The following is a 23,708-nucleotide window of genomic DNA, read 5'->3' as shown; positions in this document are numbered from 1 at the left end:
TATCCATCCATCCAAGTGCATAGGATGTGTTTTATGTCAGTCCTGGAAAATGGGTCAGTGGAACAAGTGCTGACCTATCACCCTTCTATCCAGACTATGCTGGAAGTACTACTTCCCAACTTCCTACTAATTCCTGTGCTAAGATGAAAGACAGAAATGGTCCTGGGAGTCTTCATGGTCCCAAGCGATGGAAAAGTCAAACTGAAGTCGAGTGAAGGTGTCAGAAAGAACAGCCAGGAATTGTGACAATGATTCAGCTTACAGTGTAAAACATCGTGCCAAGTACTGTGCTAAAGCACAGCACTGAGAGAAGTCTTGGCTTCTCCTTGTTAAAAAGAACATGCTGGTACAGATTTGGTAAATACTATTTTGATGAATAATAAACTAAACCATCCCTTGGGTTTATCATTGTTTTTGATGATATGAGCTGGCAGAATCTCTGCTGCTCAGTTCCCTCTAGCAATTAACAAGGGAAAGGAGAATCTCAATTAAATTACCTTTCAGAAGGAAGGTAAATGGGAATAGGATCCCCCGTCAAGAGGATCAGGCCCCCATATATTCATAGCAATTAGCACCAGCCTTTGGCTGAAGTTGACTGATTCAACTTCTGATAATCCTAGCAAGCAAGGTCTAAGGAAGATGTAACAAACTCCTCCTGTTTAGACTCTTTCACATGTATGTAGGGCCTGTAAGCAGGGATATGTCTTTAATGTAAATGGCAACAGCAGTTAGTAAGCAAACCTCTCAAAGTGGTGCAAGTATCTTTCATAGCACAGGACCAATGTGTAATTTTGGAGAGCCCAAAAAGCCATCACCCGAAGCGGAGAACAAGAATATTGACAGTCTAAAAGCCAACAGTGCCTGGGAAGAGGAAGTAAAGCAGGCTGTTCCGCCTCACCAGGAGGCTGTAAAGAACAGAGGAGGCCCTGGTTGTACTCTGCCCTCTGTGTCAATGTTCAGTGCCATCCACTCCTGTAGGTAATACCCTCAGCATGCCTTACCACATGTGCTGAGGACTGTGTTCCTCACAAAAACAGCTGCAGCAGGTTCCTCGTTTTTACACAGAGAATCAGGAGGCCATCTGACTAACCATCAGAGATTCTGCCCTGGAATCAGCTCGTTCCTCAGCCTGCTCACACTCTCCCAGAAGGCGGCCATAATTGCTAGTTTATAGGCTTGTCTGGGTGGAATCCAACCTTTTTTTCAAAGCTATCCTACTGTGCCAAATCCTGTGGTGTCTGCCTCAAAGCCACTCTCCATGAGAACAGAATGCACATTTTATGAGAGCAGGAGAGCATGTCAAAGCAGGTGCAGAATATACTTCCCTGGCTTCAAAGAGGGAAAAGTGCAGACACGGTTAGTGTATTGAACCCATTCCCCTCTTCACAGACTTATTTAGAACATCTAACACTTACTACAGATTTCAGCAAAGATGATTATTAGTGACAGAAGTTCCTGTCCAGAGCTACAAAGGAGAAGCTCCTGTGCACCACAGCATGGCCCCTCATTGCACACCCATAGCATTCCCTTTACACACAATGGAAAGAATATTGCTGATTTTATTAGGAATTGAGTCAGACCCTATCACTGAACTAGTCAGTGAGCTAGGAAGTGTTGAGGGAGAAGGTTCAATTCTGCCTTTTAAATCATAAACAAACAGCAATCCAAAACATATTTTCACATTTCAATCACTTTCCTGATTTAATAAGCCTCTCCTTGCTGTACTAGGGCAATATTATTGTTTATTGATTACTCATTTTTAAAATGTAATCCCATCTGTTCTGCTTTATTGCTGCTTATTTTCAAAGTTTCCAATTAAATAGGGAATAAGCGCTTAATTCCAGTATGGTTCAAATACACTGAAGTCAAGGCTACATCTGCTTTGTCATCTTCTCCTTTGTAGTCTAAGGATGGCTGGCTTCTTTACAGAAACTTCTTAAACATGAGAAAATATAAGCACTGATGTGAATGGGAAGATGTGCAAAGGTTCCTTTGCAGGTTTGGGTTTTCTTTCATGTTTCCAAACAGGATTGAAGAACTTCATAAAATATAATAATCCTACAGAAGACTCATGTCACTTTGATATCAATCCCATGCTGGGCTTGAGATGCGAAAAGTCAAGCAAATTCAAATATAAACAACACGATAATTTCTGTTCATATAGAATAAGATTGCTAAAGTTAGGCTGTGTGGGAGGTTTGCACCAATGTACATGCACGTGCACCAATGTACATGTCTGTTCTTCTCTGTTACTAATACCGCTTTACCTGACTGTAGCTTTTTTGATGTTCCTAGGCTTATCTGCCCTTAAATACTGTAATTTCCATTGACTGATTCATACACTTTGCCTAGAGATTTGCATCACAGAAGCAATCTCACTATTCTCTTTTGCTATGAAGATCTAAACACCAATCACCATGCCCCTTAATTCTCCTCCTGCAATTAAAGCATGTCTTAAAATCAGTGACCCTAAAATCCTTGACCCTCCAATCCCATGCCCTCTGCTCTTCCTGAAAGCTAACAGAACCAGCCTAGTTTACAAACAGCCTCCCCTTTCCAAACTGCCTCTGCAGTCTCTCCCAGTCTCCTGTTCCTCAGTGATAACTCCATCCTCCACTTGGAATCTGCTGTGGCACAATTCCATTGTGCTTCCATTGCTGAAAAGACCTGAGAGGGCTTTGAGTACATAGAAAAGGATCAGGTTTCTCATGCCTCTTGAATCCAGCCATTTCCGTGTTTTAAACAGTCCTGCATGTAACAGTTTTTTTCAAGGAAATGAGAAAATAGGGACTAAAAAAATGGAATGTCACCTAATGTAGTGCAACTTGTATGTAATCTATCACTGGAGCTCTAAGTCATACGTGTATGATGAATGTGACCCTTCTCAACTTAGCTTAACTTATGCATCATCTTTCCTTCCATAGTGGGATAAAGCTGTGGAAGCCCATAAAAAAAAGGGGTCAAGCTAAAGGTACTCAAAAGTAGCCATGAATTTTATTACTGATTCACAAGAAATCCACACTAATTGTCAACATCAGTCAATGCACCAATTCTGCAATGTCCTTACTGTAATGTATGTACAGATGATTTGCTCTGTACTTGCTTTTCATGGCCACCATTTCAGAGAGCATAATTTGTCTCAGACAATCCACTGACACATACTGAACAATATGCTGCAAAAATCCTTGATGCTTTTTTTTCTTCTGTCTGTTGTACAGTATGTTCCAAATATGTGGAGGATAGAAGACAAATTGACAGAAACTCGGATGACCCTTCTAAGGCTACTCCTACAGTTTTATAGACCATAGTCTTAGCATCTTACAGTCATTCCTACTTGAAACTATTCCTATAGTGCTTTCTCCTAACACATACCACAGTCAAACAATTCATCCAGCTTGGTTTTTTTCTTTGCTTATGTCAGAGATTATTGCAGTCACTTGCTACGTACAGGGCTGAGATCTTTTCTATCCATGTTTATGTGATATGTGATAAACACTCACCACATTGACATTCCCCATATTAGTGAATCCCTCTAAAATTATGCTGATTATTTTGAGTAAAGGAACTGAGGTATCAGTGAATCATTAGAAAAGAAAAAAATATATTAACTAAAACCTATTATGCAAGCTTAAAAATCATGGACTGCTTTTCCCAATTTAAATTAATGTTATTCTCACTTCAGTTACTAATGTCACAGTCGTAATTGTAAAAATTCTTACTTTGACTAACCATAAAAACTTAATCCTACTTTAAAAAATATAAATAAATAAAAATTAATTCACTTTTGATCGCTTTGTATTTAAGAAATGCTTTACCTGAACAATAAAAACGCATGTGCGCATTCATTTTTTTCCCAGTTAGCTGTCATTTTCTGGTCCTCTTTCATTAAACTGATCTTTGGGTTGCCCATATTTCAGGAGAGAACTTTTATAACAATTATAATCTGAGTGAAAAGCAGCCTCATTAACACATTTAATCTCTTGTAAAACTTTATTACTCAAAATTCTACACTAGAGACTAACTTAATCTGATAGTTTCACTTCAAACAGGCTACTTTCAAATTCTGGGATGTAACTGGCTTGCCTTCTTTCTCTCATTCCATCATTCTTTATCACACCTTTCCGTTAATTTTTCTTCTTTTTTAATCCTTGTTTATCTCTAGCCATTACTTGCTGTTTCACCAGATAGCAAGTCATGCTATTTCGTAGCAAAGAAGGGCCACCGTGCTGTCCTCACAGAAGTCAATGGCAATGTTCCCACTCACAGCAGAAGGAATGAAATATTGCTCTGATACATTTTAACTGAAACTTTTCTGGACTCCCAGCTAATTAAACAGCCTGCCATTATGCTACTTTGCCTTTGTTAACTTTCTACTTGTCTGAGTTGAAATACTGGAATACTTCACGAAATAGAGTTTTCTCTATTCTCCTCTCCTCTTTCCCTTGAAACCAACAAACATATTCCCTTTCTTTTCTTTTAAAATGTAATATTACGTTTCTTACCATCCATGCTGTGACAAAATCTCCCATCCAAGTCCCAACTGCAGCTACCTTCATAAAATTTTCATTCCTGATGCCCATGAAGTCTGTTATAATGTATGCACTGTGGAAACAAGAACACAGACTGTAAGCTATACATGTTTGCTTAATGCAGTTATAAAGAACTTGCTTTAGTGACAAAATTTATGATTAGCTGTGAAAGATTTCCTAGTTCCTTCATAATCATTTTTTCTGCTAGATCTGCGTCTTGACACAGTACTTAACCAGGATGGGTCAATTCCAATTCCAGATGGAAATGTGAATCTGATTTTACAGCCCATGTCTCTTTTGAAGATGCTAAAATAATGGTAGGCAAGGGCTTCAGGATTATGTAAGGCTTCCGGAAATATAAACTATTTTACACTTCTTACCTCTTCCTTTGTAGAAATGGAATTGCAACATTCTCAGAATTGGTAACTTTGCAAAATCTTTATGAAGAAAAATTAATATCTTTAAACTGTCTTTAAAAAGATAATTGAGCCACTTGACTTTTCACTCTACCAGTTATACAACCATAGGGTTTTTTAACACAACAGTGCAAGCAAGTTTTGTAGAATTTCAGTGAGAAGTCACTGTATCTTAATTTATACAATGTATTTTCATGGCTATATTTTACTTAAATCCAAAAGAAGCATTTCCATTCTGCTTAAATAATGCAACAGATAGATAGGATTTAAAACCTCACACAATAATTTGACCTCTACTTTCAAGTTCATCACAATGCTATAAGGACAATTAAGACGATAAAGTTACTTATGCTGTATCAAACCCTTTGTAAAAAAAATCACAGCTTTTAATATACTCATATCCTTTGCTAAAATACTTTTATAGTGTTTAAGAAGAGATGATTCTTCTCAAGAGCTAATATATTCAAACGATAGCAATTATATTTTAACTTCCCGAGTGATATTTGTGTTTTCAAGATGCCTGTAAACGCTCCTTATATAATTTCATACCTATTTAAGGATGCACACAACTGACACACTTGCACGTAACAACTTCCTTGAACATTGCGTTATCCATCATTCAAATCTTACCATTATTATATACCAAATGTTGTAATGTCTAGGACCGTGTCCCTGCAACTGGATCAATGCAAGCTGGTCCCACTTTTTGGGGCAGTCCAATTAAAATCTAAGTATTTGATGGGGATAGAGGCTCTTGCTAGCACAAATGAATGCACAGCACTGTATCATTTCTTAGATATGTTCTCAAGTAGAAATATTAATGTAATTGAATAGTTTTATGACAGATGTTAAATGGCATACCCTAGTGGTTCTTTTCATTATACACATTTTGTGACCTTACAACTAATATGTCACTAAAAAAAAATACCATCCATTTTTTTAAAATCTGTTGAACAGCATATAAATGCTGGCTCAGATTTTCTGCTGGAATTAAAAGTAAACATTTTTTTCCAAGCTATTCTTAATTATGTTCCATGTAGTCAATAAGATCATCAGTATTCTAAATTCATCGTGCTGTGAGTAAGGATGTGAGAACACAAGACCAGCCACACTGGGTCAGCCTAAAGTCTCCCTGTTCCAATGCCCTGTTTCCAAGAGAGGGCAACAGCAGATACCTAGGGGAGACTGCGAGAACCTCTGAGATACATTCTCCCAGACTCTTTATAACTAGGAAACATTTGGAATTCCATTTTTTCCTGCATCTTGGGTATGCTGTCCTTGTAGCATTTATGAAGGCAAAAAATGATCAAGTCTGCATTCCTTAAGCAGGTGTCTCATTAACAAAAATGGCACACCATGAATGTCAGTTGTAAGCACCGGCCCCCAAAAGCAACCTGTATCTTTATCTTTTTCATCAGTGTGAAACACATACAAAACCCCACAGTTCTCACCTTTTTTATTCCCATTTCCCATATGCATTATAGATTCTCGTATGGATTATACATGATTACAGGTGTACAGAAACTAAATGAACACTTGCACAACACTCATGAAAAACAGGTCAGTTGGGTAACTCCTATAGCCCCGTCACATATAGTGGGCCCGCCACAGCCACCTATGGCAGGCTGATGTACCCAACATGGGTTACCTCAAAAGGCTGAGAGGTCACTGACCACTATATGTAGGTATTAACAAGCAGAAGAGATACCAAACCAGACATAAGCGATTTTTTTAATTGAAATTGAAATTCTCCATGTAGTCACTTGTTTTTACAAACATTAAAAGTATCTGAAGGGTTATAATAAGTTCAGATGAGCTGGATGCAACACTCAAATGTATAAAAAGGCCTTGAATGCATCAAATCATCCTTACTGTCTTTTTGTAATTTGAAACAGGATAGCATGCAAGAAGCCTAGTAGAAATAGTGCATTGTAGTCTATAAGCAATTAATGCCTATATTAAATATGCAAATTGACAGACCTTCAGTTAGAGTAAAATAGCATATTATAAAGAAACTCTTAAGAACATAATTTGTACATATTTTAAGTGCATTTACTGATTAAAATACAGCTACAACTTTTTACGGAACAGGGAAAATATTTTTTAGCACTGTCATTATCTTATTAGAAATAGAATGAAATACACTGCTATTTTATTAACTATGAGCATTACATCCTGCGTCTTTTATGCTCTCTGCAGTATTATTTTCATTTCAAAACACCAAGAGAAACTGCCTTTTTTAAAATATGGATTTTTTGCTCCTAAAAATGAAAAAAATCTTCCATTTTTCATTTTCAGGTTTTAGTTTAAATATAAACGAGAGTAGCTGACATTTTCAAAAAAGCCATGCTCCCCTGATGATGTTACCAGGGTATATATTTTAACAGTACCAAAAGTAAAATTTATTCTATTGTGGAAAAATCCACACTTTTTTCTAGCTACAGCTAGTGATTAGAGCAGTTTTCATTCATGGGTTACTCTGCTTCCTGGCTAGGACCCATGTCGGCACCTTGCAGGAGGGCTAATGGCTGTTGGGTTCCAGTTAACCGTCCTGGTCAGCTCAGATTTTCCACAGTTTGTCAAAAGGCTTCTGTTTGCTTTGCCATGCTTGTATTCTGTAGCAAGGTACAGTCATATTGCATGAATAGCACAATCTAAGAAAATGGCGAGTGGAAAAACACAGCAGTAAAAGCTCATAAAAGAGCAAAAAGCTCTTCAGAAAAGGACAGGATAAGTGTAAATAATTAAAGGCTGAGGAACCAATACTTGTGAACGCTATAGCTAAAGGACAAGTTTGTGATTGGGATTTGGGACAAACCCACTATTAACCTTTGACAATAAAACTGGAAGCTGCAAAGCCAGGGAAATTGCTCTTTGCAGGCCTGTGGAAGGTAGACCACAATTTTGACAGAACAGGACAAAACAGGGGAACCAAAAGACAAAAGACACTTGAGACACAACGTTCTAAAACAGAGTCCAAAAAAACCCATCATAAAAAGGTAATTTAATAACAGTGAATCAGTAAAAAGATACAAGCCCAATGCATTTGATTACCTTTTCTGGAGTTAGCAGCAGAGAGTGCACAGAACAGAAAGAGGGAAACAACAGCACTAGCTTGGTTGAAATTGCTCAAAGAAAGGAAGATATCAGAGCATTTTTTTCAAAGAAGGATGACACTTCAGCAGTTGCCAAAATGATGAACAGTGTGAAAACAAATGGAACATTTTTAATTTTAAATTGGATAAAGACGTACAAGCCACTGTGGTGCTATCAACATTGTTCTAGGCACTGGAATAAAAGTCATGGCTGAAACTCAGGGCCAAGATGGTGTTTTCTGGACCATCACAGGAATCTAAAACTGGGATATAACTTGAATTTAGACAATTAAATTTAAGTGAGAGCCAAAGATCCAAGCTCTCAATGGAGTTCTAGTCAGAATAATCAATGCAGATTAGAGCATGATTTGTGCTTACACTACTGTAGCCATGCTGGGTGAAGGATTTGTTTGCCTTGCATTACTGCAAGATGGCTAGCATGTCAAAACAGTACGTTCAAATACCAAAAGGTATTGCTAAACCTATGTGACTAAATCATTCCAGGTGCTGTGACATATCCTGGTCTTCAGATGATAATCCAAAGAGATCTGGAACTCTTGTAAGGCCTGTGACAAACAACCCAGACGCATCTGAACTGAATCCTAGGCCTCCACGGACTGCAATGAGACCCTACATACTTTTGGGAGGTTTTAGTTACCTTTTAATGTCATTTTAGCAACGTTGGTGCATCTTAACTACCCTTCAGCTGGCTTTTTATACATCAGGGTATCTAAAGCACTGGGCTGGCAGAGTTCTGTATAGACTCTGCAAGAACTGCAAGAGAGTGGTAACTTAAGGCTCTTCGAAAAGGAGGGAGGCCTAGATGTCTTTTATGTTGAGTGACAAAAAGTCTGTACGTGCTCTGTAGTCTGATACATGATTTTCTGAAGTGGTTTTATTATCTGGCATTCTCCCAAAATAGCTTCTTAGCTGTGGGGAACTCATCTTCCTTTGTGCACATGGCAAAGTGAAATGCCTTGACAATGGCCAACAAGTGACAGCATGGGAGTTCACGCAGGCTGCAAAGAAGTCTGTGTTTAGATGTGGCACCACAAGCTTCCATTACTCTTAATTTAGGAGAAGCAAAGAGTGTCAGAATAACTGAAAACATACATAAAAGACTGCAGATACAGTTCCTGATCCATATTTGTCACTCTAAAATGACAGAATGGCAAGTGAGACACTTGGTAGCACTTTACTCAGCTGAAAAGCCATCCCTCTACTGCTAGAAACTGAAGTCAGAGCCACAGGGATCTAGAAGGTGCACAGAGACAACAAGACCTGCTGTCCTATAAGCTGGCACATCATAATGAGAATGGCACAATGCATAGCTACCTACAAACAGTACAGACAGCACATACGGTCCCTAACCATCCCCAGTGCACACTTTGGAGGTACAGTTGAAACTTTTTCTATGACACCAGAACAGAGAGAATTAAGAGGCACTAAACCAGGGATTTTGCTTGACAAGATGTCAAAGAGGTAACAGCCACAAGAGGTTCAGCAGGCTAATCTCCAAGACACAACAAAACTAGGACACAAAAATGGCTTGGCCGTAGCAAGACAGATCCATGGCGCAGTGCAGAACACCTGAGACTGACAGACTGATCCTGTAACTGAGCATTGCTGGTTGGTAACTTATTTGTACACACTTTTTTGAAATCGGGCAACAGAACTGTGATTCTGAAAACATTTGCTCATCAATCTACAGGCGTGAGGGCTGCCTAACTTACTCTGGGGACTTGGCTTTTAAAGTTCCCAAGCCATTTAAAGTTCCGCTGCTAGGCACGCACAGGAGCTGCTCACTCTCCACAGGAATAAGCTATTTGGCTTCTAGCTCACACCCTATATTGATTGATATCCATCAAGTGGTTATTCCTCCACTTGGTTTGCCTGCGGAGCTCCATGTGTGAAGTGTTTTGTAAGCCTGCCTAGAAGACAAGGTCCATTGAAAAGTGCAGCAATTGCATTTCTGTCTGTTAATGTAGAAGAGGCATATGCATGTAACTTAAATGGTAGGGAACACATGAGATCCGAACCCCATTCCAAGGGACACTGGTTCACTGCCTTTCCAAGTTAGAGAATTGCATCTCACTGTCACTCTCAGTAAGAAAAGAAAAAGTGATGACAAACTCCTACTGGGACAGTAGGTTTTTTGTGTATAGTACTCTCCAAGACGATAAGAAATATGTGTTTCAGCCTCCTTTAGGTAAGGGATAACTGAAGCTGCATATTCCATGTCTTTTACAAATATAATCTTTCACATTTAAGAGACATTAATCTTTCACATATAAGATTGACATTCACTTTCCTCCACTTTTAGAGAAGGGAAATGGATGCCACTGTTCAGGATAGGAGTTTGGATTAGATCACAAGTACAGTCCTAGTTAGAGTGCTTCAAGCAATTTAGGACAAATATATTCCTATCCTTAATATAGCTTTCACAGGAGTTTCTTGTTCCCTCTGCGGATTTTTGTGGATTCTATGCCAACAGTCCTTGAGCACTTGATGTCCGATACAGTCTGGACTTCTCTTTAAGGACCAGGTGGTATTCACCTAGATTAACTTTTGCCTGATGATGCTAGTCTTCCTAGGCTATCTCCCTAATCAATGGATTTGACAGCAATCCAGAGCAGGAGGTTAGTTTAGATGATTTTCATGTATGGCATCACTAAGGGCCAACAGCTTACTTCTAAAGGTTTTGCAAAAGGCAACTCATAATGTTAGGGCTACTGCCAGGGGATGTGAGTCTGCATCTCTACTGGGAAAACCTTTGGGATCTGCAAATTCAAGTGTTGAGGACCTCCGCTATGGGAGAAATGCAGCCTCGCTGGGCTAAAGGTAAACTTTGGTGAGTGCTGGCACATACTCCCAGTGAGTTTAAATGACAGGTTTTGCTACACCTACTTTTTTTTTTTTACATCAAACCTTAAATGACATAAATAAAATCAGAGACAACCAGTGGCTGAGTTGGGAATTGAACCCAGATTTCTTCCCTCTCAGATGAGCAACTTCCTTCATCATTATGTAAGTACTCTGACAAAAATGCTGTACAACCCCTACAGACTCCACTACAAAGCGCCTCTTATGGACAGAGTAGTCTGGGAAAAAACATAAAAGATGTCTGATGAGATATCTTTTCCAAATTTTCCAGGATTTTTGCTAATCTTGTGCGATGTGTAACACCACATGTACATTCTGTTTAATCAGACAAAAGAAAAACAAAGGCTGCAAAGTGCATTTAGCATCTTTCTGCAGCAAATAACAGTAAAACCACTCAGCTAAGGACAGGCTGCCTGAAACACTTCTAATACGATTGTGGAATGCTCACCTAAATATCCATAGCACAGTCTTACCAGCGCCCAGCACACACGCACAGACACAAGCACTGCAGCTGCTTCCATGTAGCTGGTTATACTTCCACTTAAACTCTATAAGCACCACGTAAGTTGTTTTTTTTTTACTGAAGCGATGAAATCAAAGGTTGCCTCTTACATGCCTGTTTGATACTACAGGAGAGAATTAAGGTATTTACTTACTGTTAAGTGAATTATTGAAAATTGCTTTAGTGGACAATCAAACAAGTTAAGAGGACCCTGTCGCTTTTTAGCACCTCTTTTAATAGGCTAGTAAAATTCTGCAACTAATCCACAAGAGTGTAGTACAAGCTGGTACATTATATGCCTTATTTGATTCACTCCATTGGCCTATATACCATGATAACAAAATAGTTTTACAGTAAAAAGTTCCAAAATGCTAGCACAGGTGCCCAAGGACACAAATAGGACAAGTGGCCTTGGGCATGCCCATTTTGAGAGCTGGATGAGGATCTTGTCTCATCATACTGTAACACACTCTGCAGACATACAAGTTTGCAGTCTCGGCCCTTGCCGTACGCATCCTGAGAAGGACGACGAGTGCTGATTTTCAACAAGCTGTTAAACAGCAAGCTAAATTATACACGTGTACATTGAAGAAAAATGTATGCTCAGAGTTTCCAAAGTTTAGAAAAATGTTGTAAACCGGTTTTCCTTGTTTGTTGGTTTGTTTTTGTTGGTTTTTTTTTTACATTTAGCATTCTGTTAAATGTAGGTTTGCTTATCTTCAAATGCAAATAATTTCTTTGGCAAGTGACATTTTAAAAATAGCTACTAAAATCTGAAAATAACATTAACAGAAAATAAGGAATATAACAGGCAGTGCATTTGGGAAGGTTAAGTTAGGTTAGTAATGTAGCGAGAGAGAGATGTAGTAAAACATTTTCTTTTAAATAAGTACTTTTAAATAAGTACTTGCAAATAAGTACTTGCTTGTTTTTAAACCCGTCAAGATACCGGTAGGAATTGCTTTGACTGATGCTGCACTGGCTGAACTCTTCAGAATGGGAGGTGGCTTACACAGACCCATTCCCGGTGTTGACATTTCTGTACAGCAAAGGCGGCATCAGGACAGATGTGCAGCAATATTCTCAGAACTGGCAGTTGCAAGAAAGAAATTATTCACTTTAAAAACACACACACACACACAAAAAAGAACTGCTCGTATCATTGCCAGGATATAAACAAAACTAAATGATGTAGTCGGAACTTTACCACTTTGACCAAGTCCTTTGATAACATTTAAAACTTCTGTGAATTCCAGGAAAAACTTTGTACTTTTTATCCGTTTCAACTTTAGGGATACCAGAGTTTAAATGCATTATTATAATGCTGAATAAACTAGTAACTGCAGTATTACTGCTATTCCAAAAGGGGAAATTAGAACAATTTGCTGTTGGTACAAAACACTGAATGGACTCTGCTTGTAAGTAGTAGCCCAACTGGGAAAGTGAAAGCAGAAATATATTCAGCAAATTTTAGTAGAAACTTGTAAGTATTAGCAGATACTCCAACTTTACATATTAATCATTCTTTAATATATTAAACTTCTCTGAACCACTGATAAACAGATTTTTTTAATAAATTAAAACAATGAAATGCCAGAAAACTACAAAACAACATGTCGTAAGTTAATCAACAGGAACTGAGGGAACGAAGAAATGCTGGTATGGAATGTCTGCTGACAGATTCTGAGCAATCATAAATGAAAAGAATTTGAGATGGCTCTGAAAAAAATTTTAGGCCCATAATGTAAAATAAACTTGTGAAAATTTCTTACGACTTTACTTTTTAAAAATCATTTATTATAAAAAAAGCAGATGTTTTTCATTATTTAATGATAATGTTTTAAGGCTTCATAAAGACTAATTTTAGTTTGAATTTCAAGGGTCTAGCGTAGTGATTGGGTGAAGCAAAGCTCATGTGCCTTCTTTCAACACTTTATTTTCAGGAATCACTGATACTCTGCAGCTGACTGAGACATGGACAAAGGACTGTCCTTTCAGCATGGACGAGGGGACATCTAGTGTTTTACTGAACACTGAAAGACACTGCAAGAACCTGTGTATTTGTGACCGAAACAAGGTGAGATGTTTCACCACAGCAAATGCTGGACCAATATTTGAGCCTCCTGGGTGGAGTTTGACTTTGAGAAGTAACTGGAAATACAGATGAATGCAACCTGCATATGGATGCCCATTTTTAAAGCAGTGGAGACTGATGTCTGCATTAAAGTATGCAAACATGTAGTGGAAAGTGTAATTGATGCTAAATAGGCTAAAATGATTTTTTTTTATTTTGTTTTTTACTAATTCACTACAGTGTGGTAAGTTTTAATTTTGACATTTTTGTTTTCAGAGTTCTGCTGCAGAGACATGTCAGAGTACCTGAAGCAGAGAAGACATCTGTTATAGGCTAGAAGGTGATTTCCCTGACACACAGGCTTTAAATGACAATTTCAAATCCATTCACATTACCTTTTACGTAAGATATGAAGATATTTGTTTTGGCTTGTGTGCTTGTACTGCCAGTGCCACTAGTACCTCTGTCTCTTTCTTTAAAGTTATCAGGAGTAAAAAATGGTCAGGAGCATTTTGCTATTATTATAAAATGGTAGGTCACGCAGAGTCACTTGAAGGAACATATTGCTTTTAATAGCTTGGCGGAAAAAAAAACAAAAATTTGAAAATAGGGACATATTTACAGAATTCAGAACACTTGCCGAAAACTTGCCAGTTCTCAAATTGAAAATAATCTTCTGGTTTGATTTAAAAATTTAGTTACGAATACTTAGAAATATTTAGCTTGATTTTTTTTTAACCTGTTTCTGTGATCACTCCAGCTTTCTTTCCAAATCTGCATATCATAAACATTTTCATTATTTTAATTCCTTTTGCCAGTTTGGGAAAGGAAATCCTTCTAATCTGCAAAAATTCTTGGGAGACTGAAAAAATGTTTCATGTCCAAATCACTTTGGATTAGCATTTATTGTGAAAGTTTTTTCTTTCAGAAAAATGCATTTCTACCTCAAACTACAATACAGAATAAGGTGAGATATTCCTTTAGAGGATTCAACGTTTAACCACAGATATGAAAACGTTCATCTTTCAAGAGTAAGGCAATTTCAAGCTTAGTTACATCTGAGTAGTATCAAAATCGATTTATCAATTTTTTTCTATTTAAATATTATCGTTTCACAAGAAACTTCTCATGTTTTTTTATGAACCAATTCCACAGTATCTAGGAAAAGTTGTGAGGAAATGATTAACATAAATTGTACAGGTCCTGTAATGACTATTTTAAATTACCCAAACCAACCGGAAACTTTATATAGTGATTGTTAAAACTGTAAAAGAATACTACAGAAGTGTCAAGGTTGTAGAACAGGTGATTCAACTAAGCAGATATTTTTGAAATCAGTATTTCTTCAAATTATTCTTCAAATAGACAAGTGATATTTGAAATGGAGTCAGAAACAAGACCAGTCAGTGATAACATCTGAGACTGAATAGATGGATGGGGGGGCAGAGTCCTGCTACGTTGCTTTGTAGAGGTATGCATTTACTGAAAAAAAGAAGAGTGAGTAAGTAAAACCTGCACTGGAGTTTGTGGGGTGTTTGCTGAATTAGTAGAACGGAGATTGGACTTCATGGAAGTTTGGGGATAAAATGAAGGTTTCTTAAGTATTAGATTATTGACAGATCTATCAAATAAGCAATTAGTAATAATTAAATAAAGCAGGTAAAATCACAGAAAAAAAATGAGGTTGGAAGGAAACTCAAAGATGAAGTCATCCAACCCCTCACGCTCAACAGGGCTAACTGGCATTAGAGCAGATCACTCAAGGCCTTATTTATGCTTAAAGAGTGTTTATTTTAAGTTACATTTATTTAAATTTATTTATTTAAACCTAAATCCTTTATCAGAAGCATAGCTAACATCACTTAAACGTCTGAACAAAATTTAAAAGGGCACTAGGGAACGAGTGCACTTTACAATTCACTGCCCTGGATTTCTAGTTCAAGTGGTCTCTCTTCTCTTTGGATTATGCCAAGACCTCATCCACTTAGCACAGTCCTAAAGCAGCCAAGGATTTGGCACAGAATACTTCTATGCAAACAACTTGTCCTGTCATTAGAGTTCAGTAAAATAAAGTATATGCTGCTATGCATCACCCTCAACGGTTTGAAGAAGGAAGACAGCACTTCATTTTTAACTCCACATCATTACATAATTTAGTATTTGTTAAATATCCTCCACAAAATAAGACAAATGTAAGTATTTTATATTGATACAAATAATACCAAAGTTGATCACACACAGAGGCATATATTGCTTATGCAGAATATGTTATTTTTTTGACATTGAGAGACAAAACAAGTCAAAATGCTACAAGTAAAGTTAATTTAAAATATAAACTCTGTTTCCTGTAGGATCTTTGTGTTGTATATAGGCAAAGCCTAAAGAAAGTGGAGCAAAGGCCATTCGAGAATCTCTCCTCAGTTGCTTCTTCATGAACGCTAATGGCTTTCACACCTCCTCCAAGGATTCCACCAGCAGGTGCTGGCATTCCTCAGCCTGCCAAGTTATTGAATGCTGAATTTGACAAGGGCCACAGGGAGACCATCAATCAGCTAAAATCAGAGAAAATCATATGCAATACAGGAAGCAGAATCTTAAAATATTTTTAAAAGAAGGAAGAAGGGTAGGAGAGCTGGGAAACTGGACTGACAAAGTTGATGGAAGGGAAATGACAAGATGACTATACACGGAAATGCAGAAGTACATTTCAAGTACAAAATATTTGAAAAGGAAGAAAGGTCAGACCCCAAATAGAATGGATGTGACAGGGAAAACACAGAGATGCTTCATTCTTTGAAAAGCACTCAGTTAAAATCTCAATTTCAAACAAAGGAATAAGTCCAAGCTTTCTACAATGTTGTTTTATTGCATATTGCTGCTGACACGTACTTTGTTGCGTAAGGGTGTGTGCAGATAAAAGGAGACTGAAACTGCAGTTTGTTCAAGGAATTGAGAGCATATACCAGCCCAAAACATCAGCATGCAATGGCACAAATAACCGCACAGCGCTCTTACGAAGACCAAAAATGGTATTAGCGTGTTGGCCATACTAGGCTTTTCAAAGAACCATGTCAGCAGAAACAATAATTCAGCCTAAAACCCCAAGAGTTTATTCAGATTGAAGATGCATACTACAATTTGATACAGCCACAAATGAACCCTAAATAAGATCCTTCTGAAACGTGCCCTCTGCAAACGTTTTGTTCTAAAATCTTATCCAAGTTCTACAGCCTGTATACACATAGCCAGTACTCTGTCCTTCAAACAAAATGAATTAGGAAACTCTCATATGAGAAAATTGTATTCTTTAAAGCTACTTACAGGTGCAAAAGTACAGGAAATATTTCTCTATGTATATTTGGTTTTGTATCATCTGTTGAAGATGACTGGTGTATATCTGTCTTGCTGCAGCCTATAAAACCATACTGAAATATAGAAACTGTTGGAGTTGTTAAGAAACAATGATCTACCATGCTCACAGGTACCTCTGAGAAGAAATGGAAGGAAAATGTGGTATGACAACTCGGGAGCTGGTCTGAGGATTTGGTTGGCTTCTCTCATAATATAATAACGGCAGCAGATTGCAGAGCAGATGGAAAAGAACTAGACTTCAAGCAATGTACAAATTAACAAATCGAGGAGATATTGCTTCTTTACTATATTACTTGAAAATGGTATATAAAGAACAACTGGGTCTAGGGCCCGTCATCTGACAAGAGCTGGCATATAATCATGGCAGAGAATTTCACATGGAAGATGCAGGGAAGAAGACAGTCTGTTCTTTCACTCCTTGGCTGAGAAAGCAAACACCTTTATTATGACTACTTGATCATCCAATGGCTGATACCATCTGAAAGAGTCCAATACTGGATCTGCTATAAATTTGCTCTGTATTGTACTGACTGCTATATTTTCTTGTCCTTACCCTACTCAGCATTTTAAATAAAATTATCATCGAAAGGAAGGAGGAAAATTGTCAGAAGTTGTTTGAGGATTTTACCCTCAAATCAACATAACTCTATTGCGGACTGTCTGTTTTATGATACAGTCTTCTTTTAATGACTTGAAAATGAATTCTCAGAAGTCAGACATGTCAGAACCACAAACTGCAAGTGTTTGGTCAGGCACTATCACTTGTAGTAAAAAGATACACAAATGGAGAAAAGACACAAATTGCAGCATGAACTTCATCCTCAAAAAGAATATTCTCCTAATTTTTCCCGAGTAAAGGACTAGCATGTCATCAAACAATGGAGAGACAGATATATATGCATGTGCATTTTTGATACCGAGACACTAAACTTCGATGGTTTTGGCTATATTTTTAAGGTCAGTTACTTACAAAGACTGGGTTTCATCTTATCTAACTATAGAGTTAAAATAAAAGTCTCAATTCCAGTTAGTAATTCTAGGATCCCAAAGAAGAGTCCATTTCCCTCCACAGTCAATGGAGAGAAATAAGCACGTTACAGATGTAATTAATCTGACTTATCTTAGACATCTGCACTGAGTCTGGGTGGGATGGAGTTAATGTTCTTTATATCAGCTCGTATGGAGCTGTGTTTTAGATTTGTGACCAAAACAGTGTTGATAACACACTAATGCTGCCTACCAACATTAACCTGCAATAACAACTCCAAATCAGATGAATCATCTTCTGGAGATTTCAGTTCAGCTAAATGTAAGAGCAGTTGGTTAACTTTAAACTCATCTTTATTGGATTCTTGAACTATGAGACTAAATAAGGACTAAATAGGGATTTTTACATTTTAAGACTGGCACAGCTTAGATTATTAGACTGAAGGTCTAACGTCCATAAAATGTCCTTGCAAGTCTACACACATCCCGAACTGCGACTAAAACCAATGAGATACTAAAGATAAAACATGCAGTTTGGGAAAATACCATTCTAAATGAAAAAACTTACCTTTATTTAGACATCAGGTTGAAAAAGACACTTTCAAATAGTCTAAAAGATTACATGATAAAACATTGTCAGTAAGAAACCTCTACAAGAATGAATAAACTGCAATTAAGATTTCATTAAAATAGTAAGTTAAATCTAAAGTTGAACAGATGGTTAGCAGACAGATATAACCAGAATTAAATAAACTATGGAGTAAATATTCTGTCTTTGTCTGATGCTCATTGTGGAAGATATTTCAAACTGCCGTTGAAGGATAATCTGATCCAGAAATATTTTTATACTGTCTGAAAGTTATCCACATGTTACTAGCTGAAGCAAATAGTGTCATTAGTAAGAATACCTTGAGATCTTTACATTGGATGCACACAAAGCTTCAGGAACAGAGCCAATGTATTTTACAGTAAGTTATTTCCTTAGTTTACTTGATTATGTGGGAGATTTTATAATTAAACTGATATTCTATGTTGATGAATGGAAGAAATAGAAGTTTGGTGGATGGCTCTGCAGAACAATTATAAACCCTTCTCTCCGCTCAGGAACAACCACTGCAAAAATTCTCCCTGCGTTCTGAAACCAACTGAGGATGTGAGAACGGTTAGAAGTGCCGACTCTGATGCAGACAAGACAGAATGTCATTCTTCCGTAAAAAACGTATCTTTTAAGCCTTGTACAACAATATTTTGTTTTTTAAAGAAGAAGATAAAGACAATAAAAACCTAAATTTCAAGCAATAATGGACACACCACTAAGAAGGTAGAAAGCAGTAAAATACTGAGACCTAATCAATAGAAACTGCTGGCTAGAGGCGGAGTATGATTCAGTTATCATATTTCAGGACTTTTAAATCCCATTTGTAATTAACATTTAAATACATCTTTCTTTAAACTTTTATTATTTTTCAAAATAAATATTTCATTAGCTATATGTCACATATAATGCCCACTTCGTGCTTTTTCAAATTTCTTTTTCAAATGCTCACATGTGAACAAAAAAGATATTCATATATAAAGAGCTGTCACAGCATTAAACAATACTGCACACCTCCTTTCGATCTATGTATTGTGTCTGGCTGGGATGGACTTAACTTTCTTCATAGCACCACATATAGTGCTGTGCTTTGCATTTGTAGCTAGAATGGTGTCGATAAAACATGGGTGTTTTGGCTATTGCTGAGCAGTGCTCACACAGCATCAAGGCTGTCTCTCCAACCCACCACTCAAAAGGCCAGTGGCTGGAGATGGGCAAGAGTTTGGGAGGGGACACAGATGGGACACCTAACCTGAACTGACCCAAGGGATATTCCATACTATATGGTGTCATACTCATCAACAAAAGAGGGGGGAGAAAGGAGGAGGGAGAGACATTCGTGGTTATGCCGTTTGTGTTCTGAAGAAACTGCTACTTGTACTGAGGCCCTGCTTCCCAGGAACTGGCTGGACATCTGCCTGTGGGTGGGAAGTAGTGAATAATTTTCCTCTTTTTGCTTTGCTTCCGCATGTGGCTTTTGCTTTTCTTATTAAACTGCCTTTACCTCAACCCACAAGCTTGTTATTTTCTTCCCCTGTCCTGTTGAAGATGGGGAGTGAGAAAGTGACCTAGTGGGGGTCTGGTCAACCCTTGACAATGTATTATTCACGCTGACTTCCTAGTAGCAAAAAGAGTTCACAACTGATAAAGTAGTACTCTGCTTTCATTTTAATATGACTTTAAATAACATTTCAAATACAAATTCTAATGCAAAACTTCTGGCAGGATTTTCAGAGATGCCCAGCACTACAATAATCTTTTTGAATGTTACCTTCATATATATTTAGCTCTCAATGAGATACTGTTAAAATAAACAGAATCAGAGATTTCAAAAAAATAAGTGATCTTCATATGCCAACATCACTTATTTACAAACCCAATACCGACAGTTCTGTAAAATTCCACTTTCACATCTTGTTCAACTCGCTTTAATCTAGACAGAAGTACCGCATTCCTATTTATAGATCAACCTTGTATCATCCACTTTTGGTCACTGTCTGGGATGTTTACAACATTTAGGTCTTCAGTTCAAAATTTATGAAGCAGAAACCTTCACAATAGCATATACTTATATTTATGAGAAATACAATGTTGAGAAACCTCAACATATCAGGATAATGCAGAAAATCTATGAAAAACCTAAAAAAGAAGTATGCCCGTGTTTGTGAGTTTAGCTCCTGTAATGTTTAAAGAACCTTTTCTTGTCTTTGTTTGAAGGCTGTTCAGTCAGTATTCTGTCACATTTGTGAACTGAAATTCCATTTCTTTTTCTGTACTGCAAATGAAAACAAAATCCTCTGCTAGATAAGAGAAAAAAGAATGGACTGTGACCCTGTCCCTTTTGATTTATTGGTTGTACAGGCACACTGTGCATTACACTCAGTCATCTCTTTAATCTCCCCAAAGGTTGTATCTCAGAGACGGCAGGAGATCTGCCCCTTGCAGGAATCCAGTTCCACTTTTTCACATCCAGTTTTCACATTTTTTGTTATACTAGAGGGTGGTCATTTGCCAGCACTTAAGCTGATGGCTTTTACTCTTTTCTGGACTGACCAGAATTCAACTGTTCTACAGGTGATTCTTTATTCCAAAAAAAAACCCCAGGCAAATAACAGTGCAAAAGAATGAATTTTACATATTTTCACGTTTTTATACTTCTCATGAAAACACAGAACAGTTTAGTTTGGAAGGAATTCCTGCTCAAGGCAGGGCTGATTTCAACCTGATAAGGTTGAGGGATGTCGAGATCTTCCCTCGAAAGCAGAGCACGGCCCATAGTGTTGCCGAAGTTTCAGACCTCCCCAACTGCTGCTGAGTCAGAGGTGAGGAGCAGCCCAAAGGATAGCTACCGCTATGCTGAAGATGCCACTTGGGAAACTGCTGAGGGTTTTATTAAGATAACAGTACAAATATCCCTGCCCTCTTCTGCAGATTGGGTGATGCATTTCAGGAAGACTGACAGCAGCAAGCACTCCAAAAGGAAAGTTTACTCTGTGCTCTCCTGAGTTAATTACTTTAAATACATTTCAACTGATCAGATTTGGAAAGATGAAGAAAAACACTCTGCTCATTTAAACTTGAAGTGAAAGTTATCTCATTTTTTGCCAGAAATGTACCATTTTGCTTAGTTTTAAGCTTTTTTTATTCTGATAAGCATTCTGAACTGATGACAAAGTGCACTCAGTTTTTGAAAATTTCACATGAACTACACTCATCTTGACAGTAATCATGTTGTTACATAAAGAAAAACACAGTGGAAAGTAAAAGCAAAAGTGTTTACTGGTTTTGGACTGAAAAGCCTACAAAGATTTCTTGTTAAACAAGGATTTAATAATAGGACGATAAAGAAATAGCTATACATTTGGATACTAAAGAAGGCATCTTCACTAGGCTGGCTGTGGTCTTTAACTGGACTGCTAAAATAGAGAGCAATTAGCAATTTTTTAAATATTTCTTTTTTTAGATTTCCTTCAAGGAAAACAAGACTTTGGCATTAATTCATCACATTGATGGGAATTTCTAAGCATCTTAAGCTTCTCTAAGCATCTCTTAGCATTTCTAAGGCTAAGAGAACTCTTTCTTACAAGCAGACCGCTCAGGAGTGATAGAAACCATGCCACAGATGAGGAACATACGAGTCTCCTCCACAGGACAGTTGGGTTCTTAATGTGCTGTGGATATGATACATTTCCATTACTTTTCCAACATACTGTTTCACCCTGTGTTCTCTCTAATCTGTTACGGGCTTGACAATGTCTGGCACAGCCCCGTATCCAGACTGTAACTAGCATGGCTGGCTATAACAGCAAGCACAGTGCTGCCTTGTTATGCAAAAGTACCTGTGGGAAGAGAGCACTACCCATATGGCTTTTTCCAGTCAGAGGAACAAGTTAGGGTTTGGAAACTGAAACATGGACTCTGCTGGTATCATGCCTTCAGTCTGGAAGAGAAACGGCCTCACCCTCAGGAGTTTTCTGAGGGTTTTATATTCCTTTTCTTATTGCTCTTTGGTTACCGTAGTCCCAACAGTCGGCTTATCCTTACATGCATATCTCTGTATGCCTTTCAGGTAAGATTTATTTAGCAGCATTTCTATTTCTCACAAAATGTTATATCACTACCATGAGACAAAACTGAAATTAAAATAAAAATCTATTTATAGAAAATGTGGAAATGAGCCTTTTTGCCCACAAAATAGAAGTTCATTAAATTTAAGCTATGTAGCAGTGTACTGCTTTATTTTTCTCTATTACCTTTTAATTGCTGTCACTTCTAGGTATGTAGAATCTAGTTTTAAAGCTTTTCATCTGATTAACATGAGAAGCAAATATTTTTTCCATTGAAATCAGTGATTCAATAATTACTATTAACAGGGATGACTAGGTAAAAGACTAGCAAGATTTTATCTAGTCACAGCATAGATGATCGTTCTTTGTGTCAATGTGGAAGTAAAGGAACCCCAAATGATTTGGCCAGACAGGCAAGATACAAAACAGCTACGCTTTGGATGCACGCCCTCATCAGGGATTTGCTTCCATTTAAAAAGTACATGTTTCCCTTACGCAAATTTTGGGGCAGAAGTGTCTCCTCATTAAACAAAAGCAAACAGTTTACATCAAAACAATGAAGACAGAGAAGGCTGCTTTTGGAATGGAACTAAAGTTAATCCTATTTCTCTAAAAGCTGACTGGACTGTAGAGACACTCTGTTTTAACTCCTTCAAGAGAGAAAACAATGAAGAGAATACCATTTTCTTGATGCCACCAGCAGTGCCAGTTTGGAACAAATATTAGCTTTCAATATTCTCAGATGACCTCCAGGGCAGACAGAGACTAGAAAGTGGAATGGCTTTTATGTCACTGGGAGCATTTGATCCCACAGAGTCTGGGAACAAATTCCCCAAAAGATGAGAAAGGGAAGAAATACATAATGACACAGGTTTGACAGGCCAAATTTGGAATGTTGACACTTTGCTTTCTTACTCTTGTAAGATAAAAACTCATTCATTTGTTAAGGTTCTTGAATACTTTTTTGGAGACATTTTCAAATAATTATAAGCACTATGGCCAGTTTGAATAAAATATATACAAAGTACAAGGTAAAAGCAGGTTCCACACTCAACATCCTGATGTTCTTCTGGCCAGGGCTGCAATAAAGCAAAAGAATCTGACCTCAGCAGACATCAGTAATAAGAAAAAACGGTGATGGAAGTTTGCCATCAGTCTCTCTTCTCTTGGGCAATGGAGGCACTACAG

The 23,708-nt window shown here is 37.6% G+C and overlaps 1 protein-coding gene across 3 annotated transcripts in view; it reads right to left on the bottom strand.

Annotated features, from left to right (window-relative positions):
• Positions 1–23,708, bottom strand: part of TMEM117 (transmembrane protein 117) — a 221,175-nt gene that overhangs the window by 115,871 nt on the left and 81,596 nt on the right. For all 3 annotated transcript variants that reach the window (XM_074567222.1, XM_074567137.1, XM_074567317.1), the window contains exon 4: positions 4,503–4,602. In XM_074567222.1, the coding sequence (XP_074423323.1) occupies positions 4,503–4,602 (100 nt within the window). The remainder of the gene's footprint in view (positions 1–4,502; positions 4,603–23,708) is intronic.

Source organism: Larus michahellis, chromosome 1, assembly GCF_964199755.1.
Source record: "Larus michahellis chromosome 1, bLarMic1.1, whole genome shotgun sequence".
NCBI classification, from domain to species: domain Eukaryota; kingdom Metazoa; phylum Chordata; class Aves; order Charadriiformes; family Laridae; genus Larus; species Larus michahellis.
Note: the sequence above shows the minus strand (reverse complement) of the source record. Positions and strands in the feature narration are given on the sequence as shown.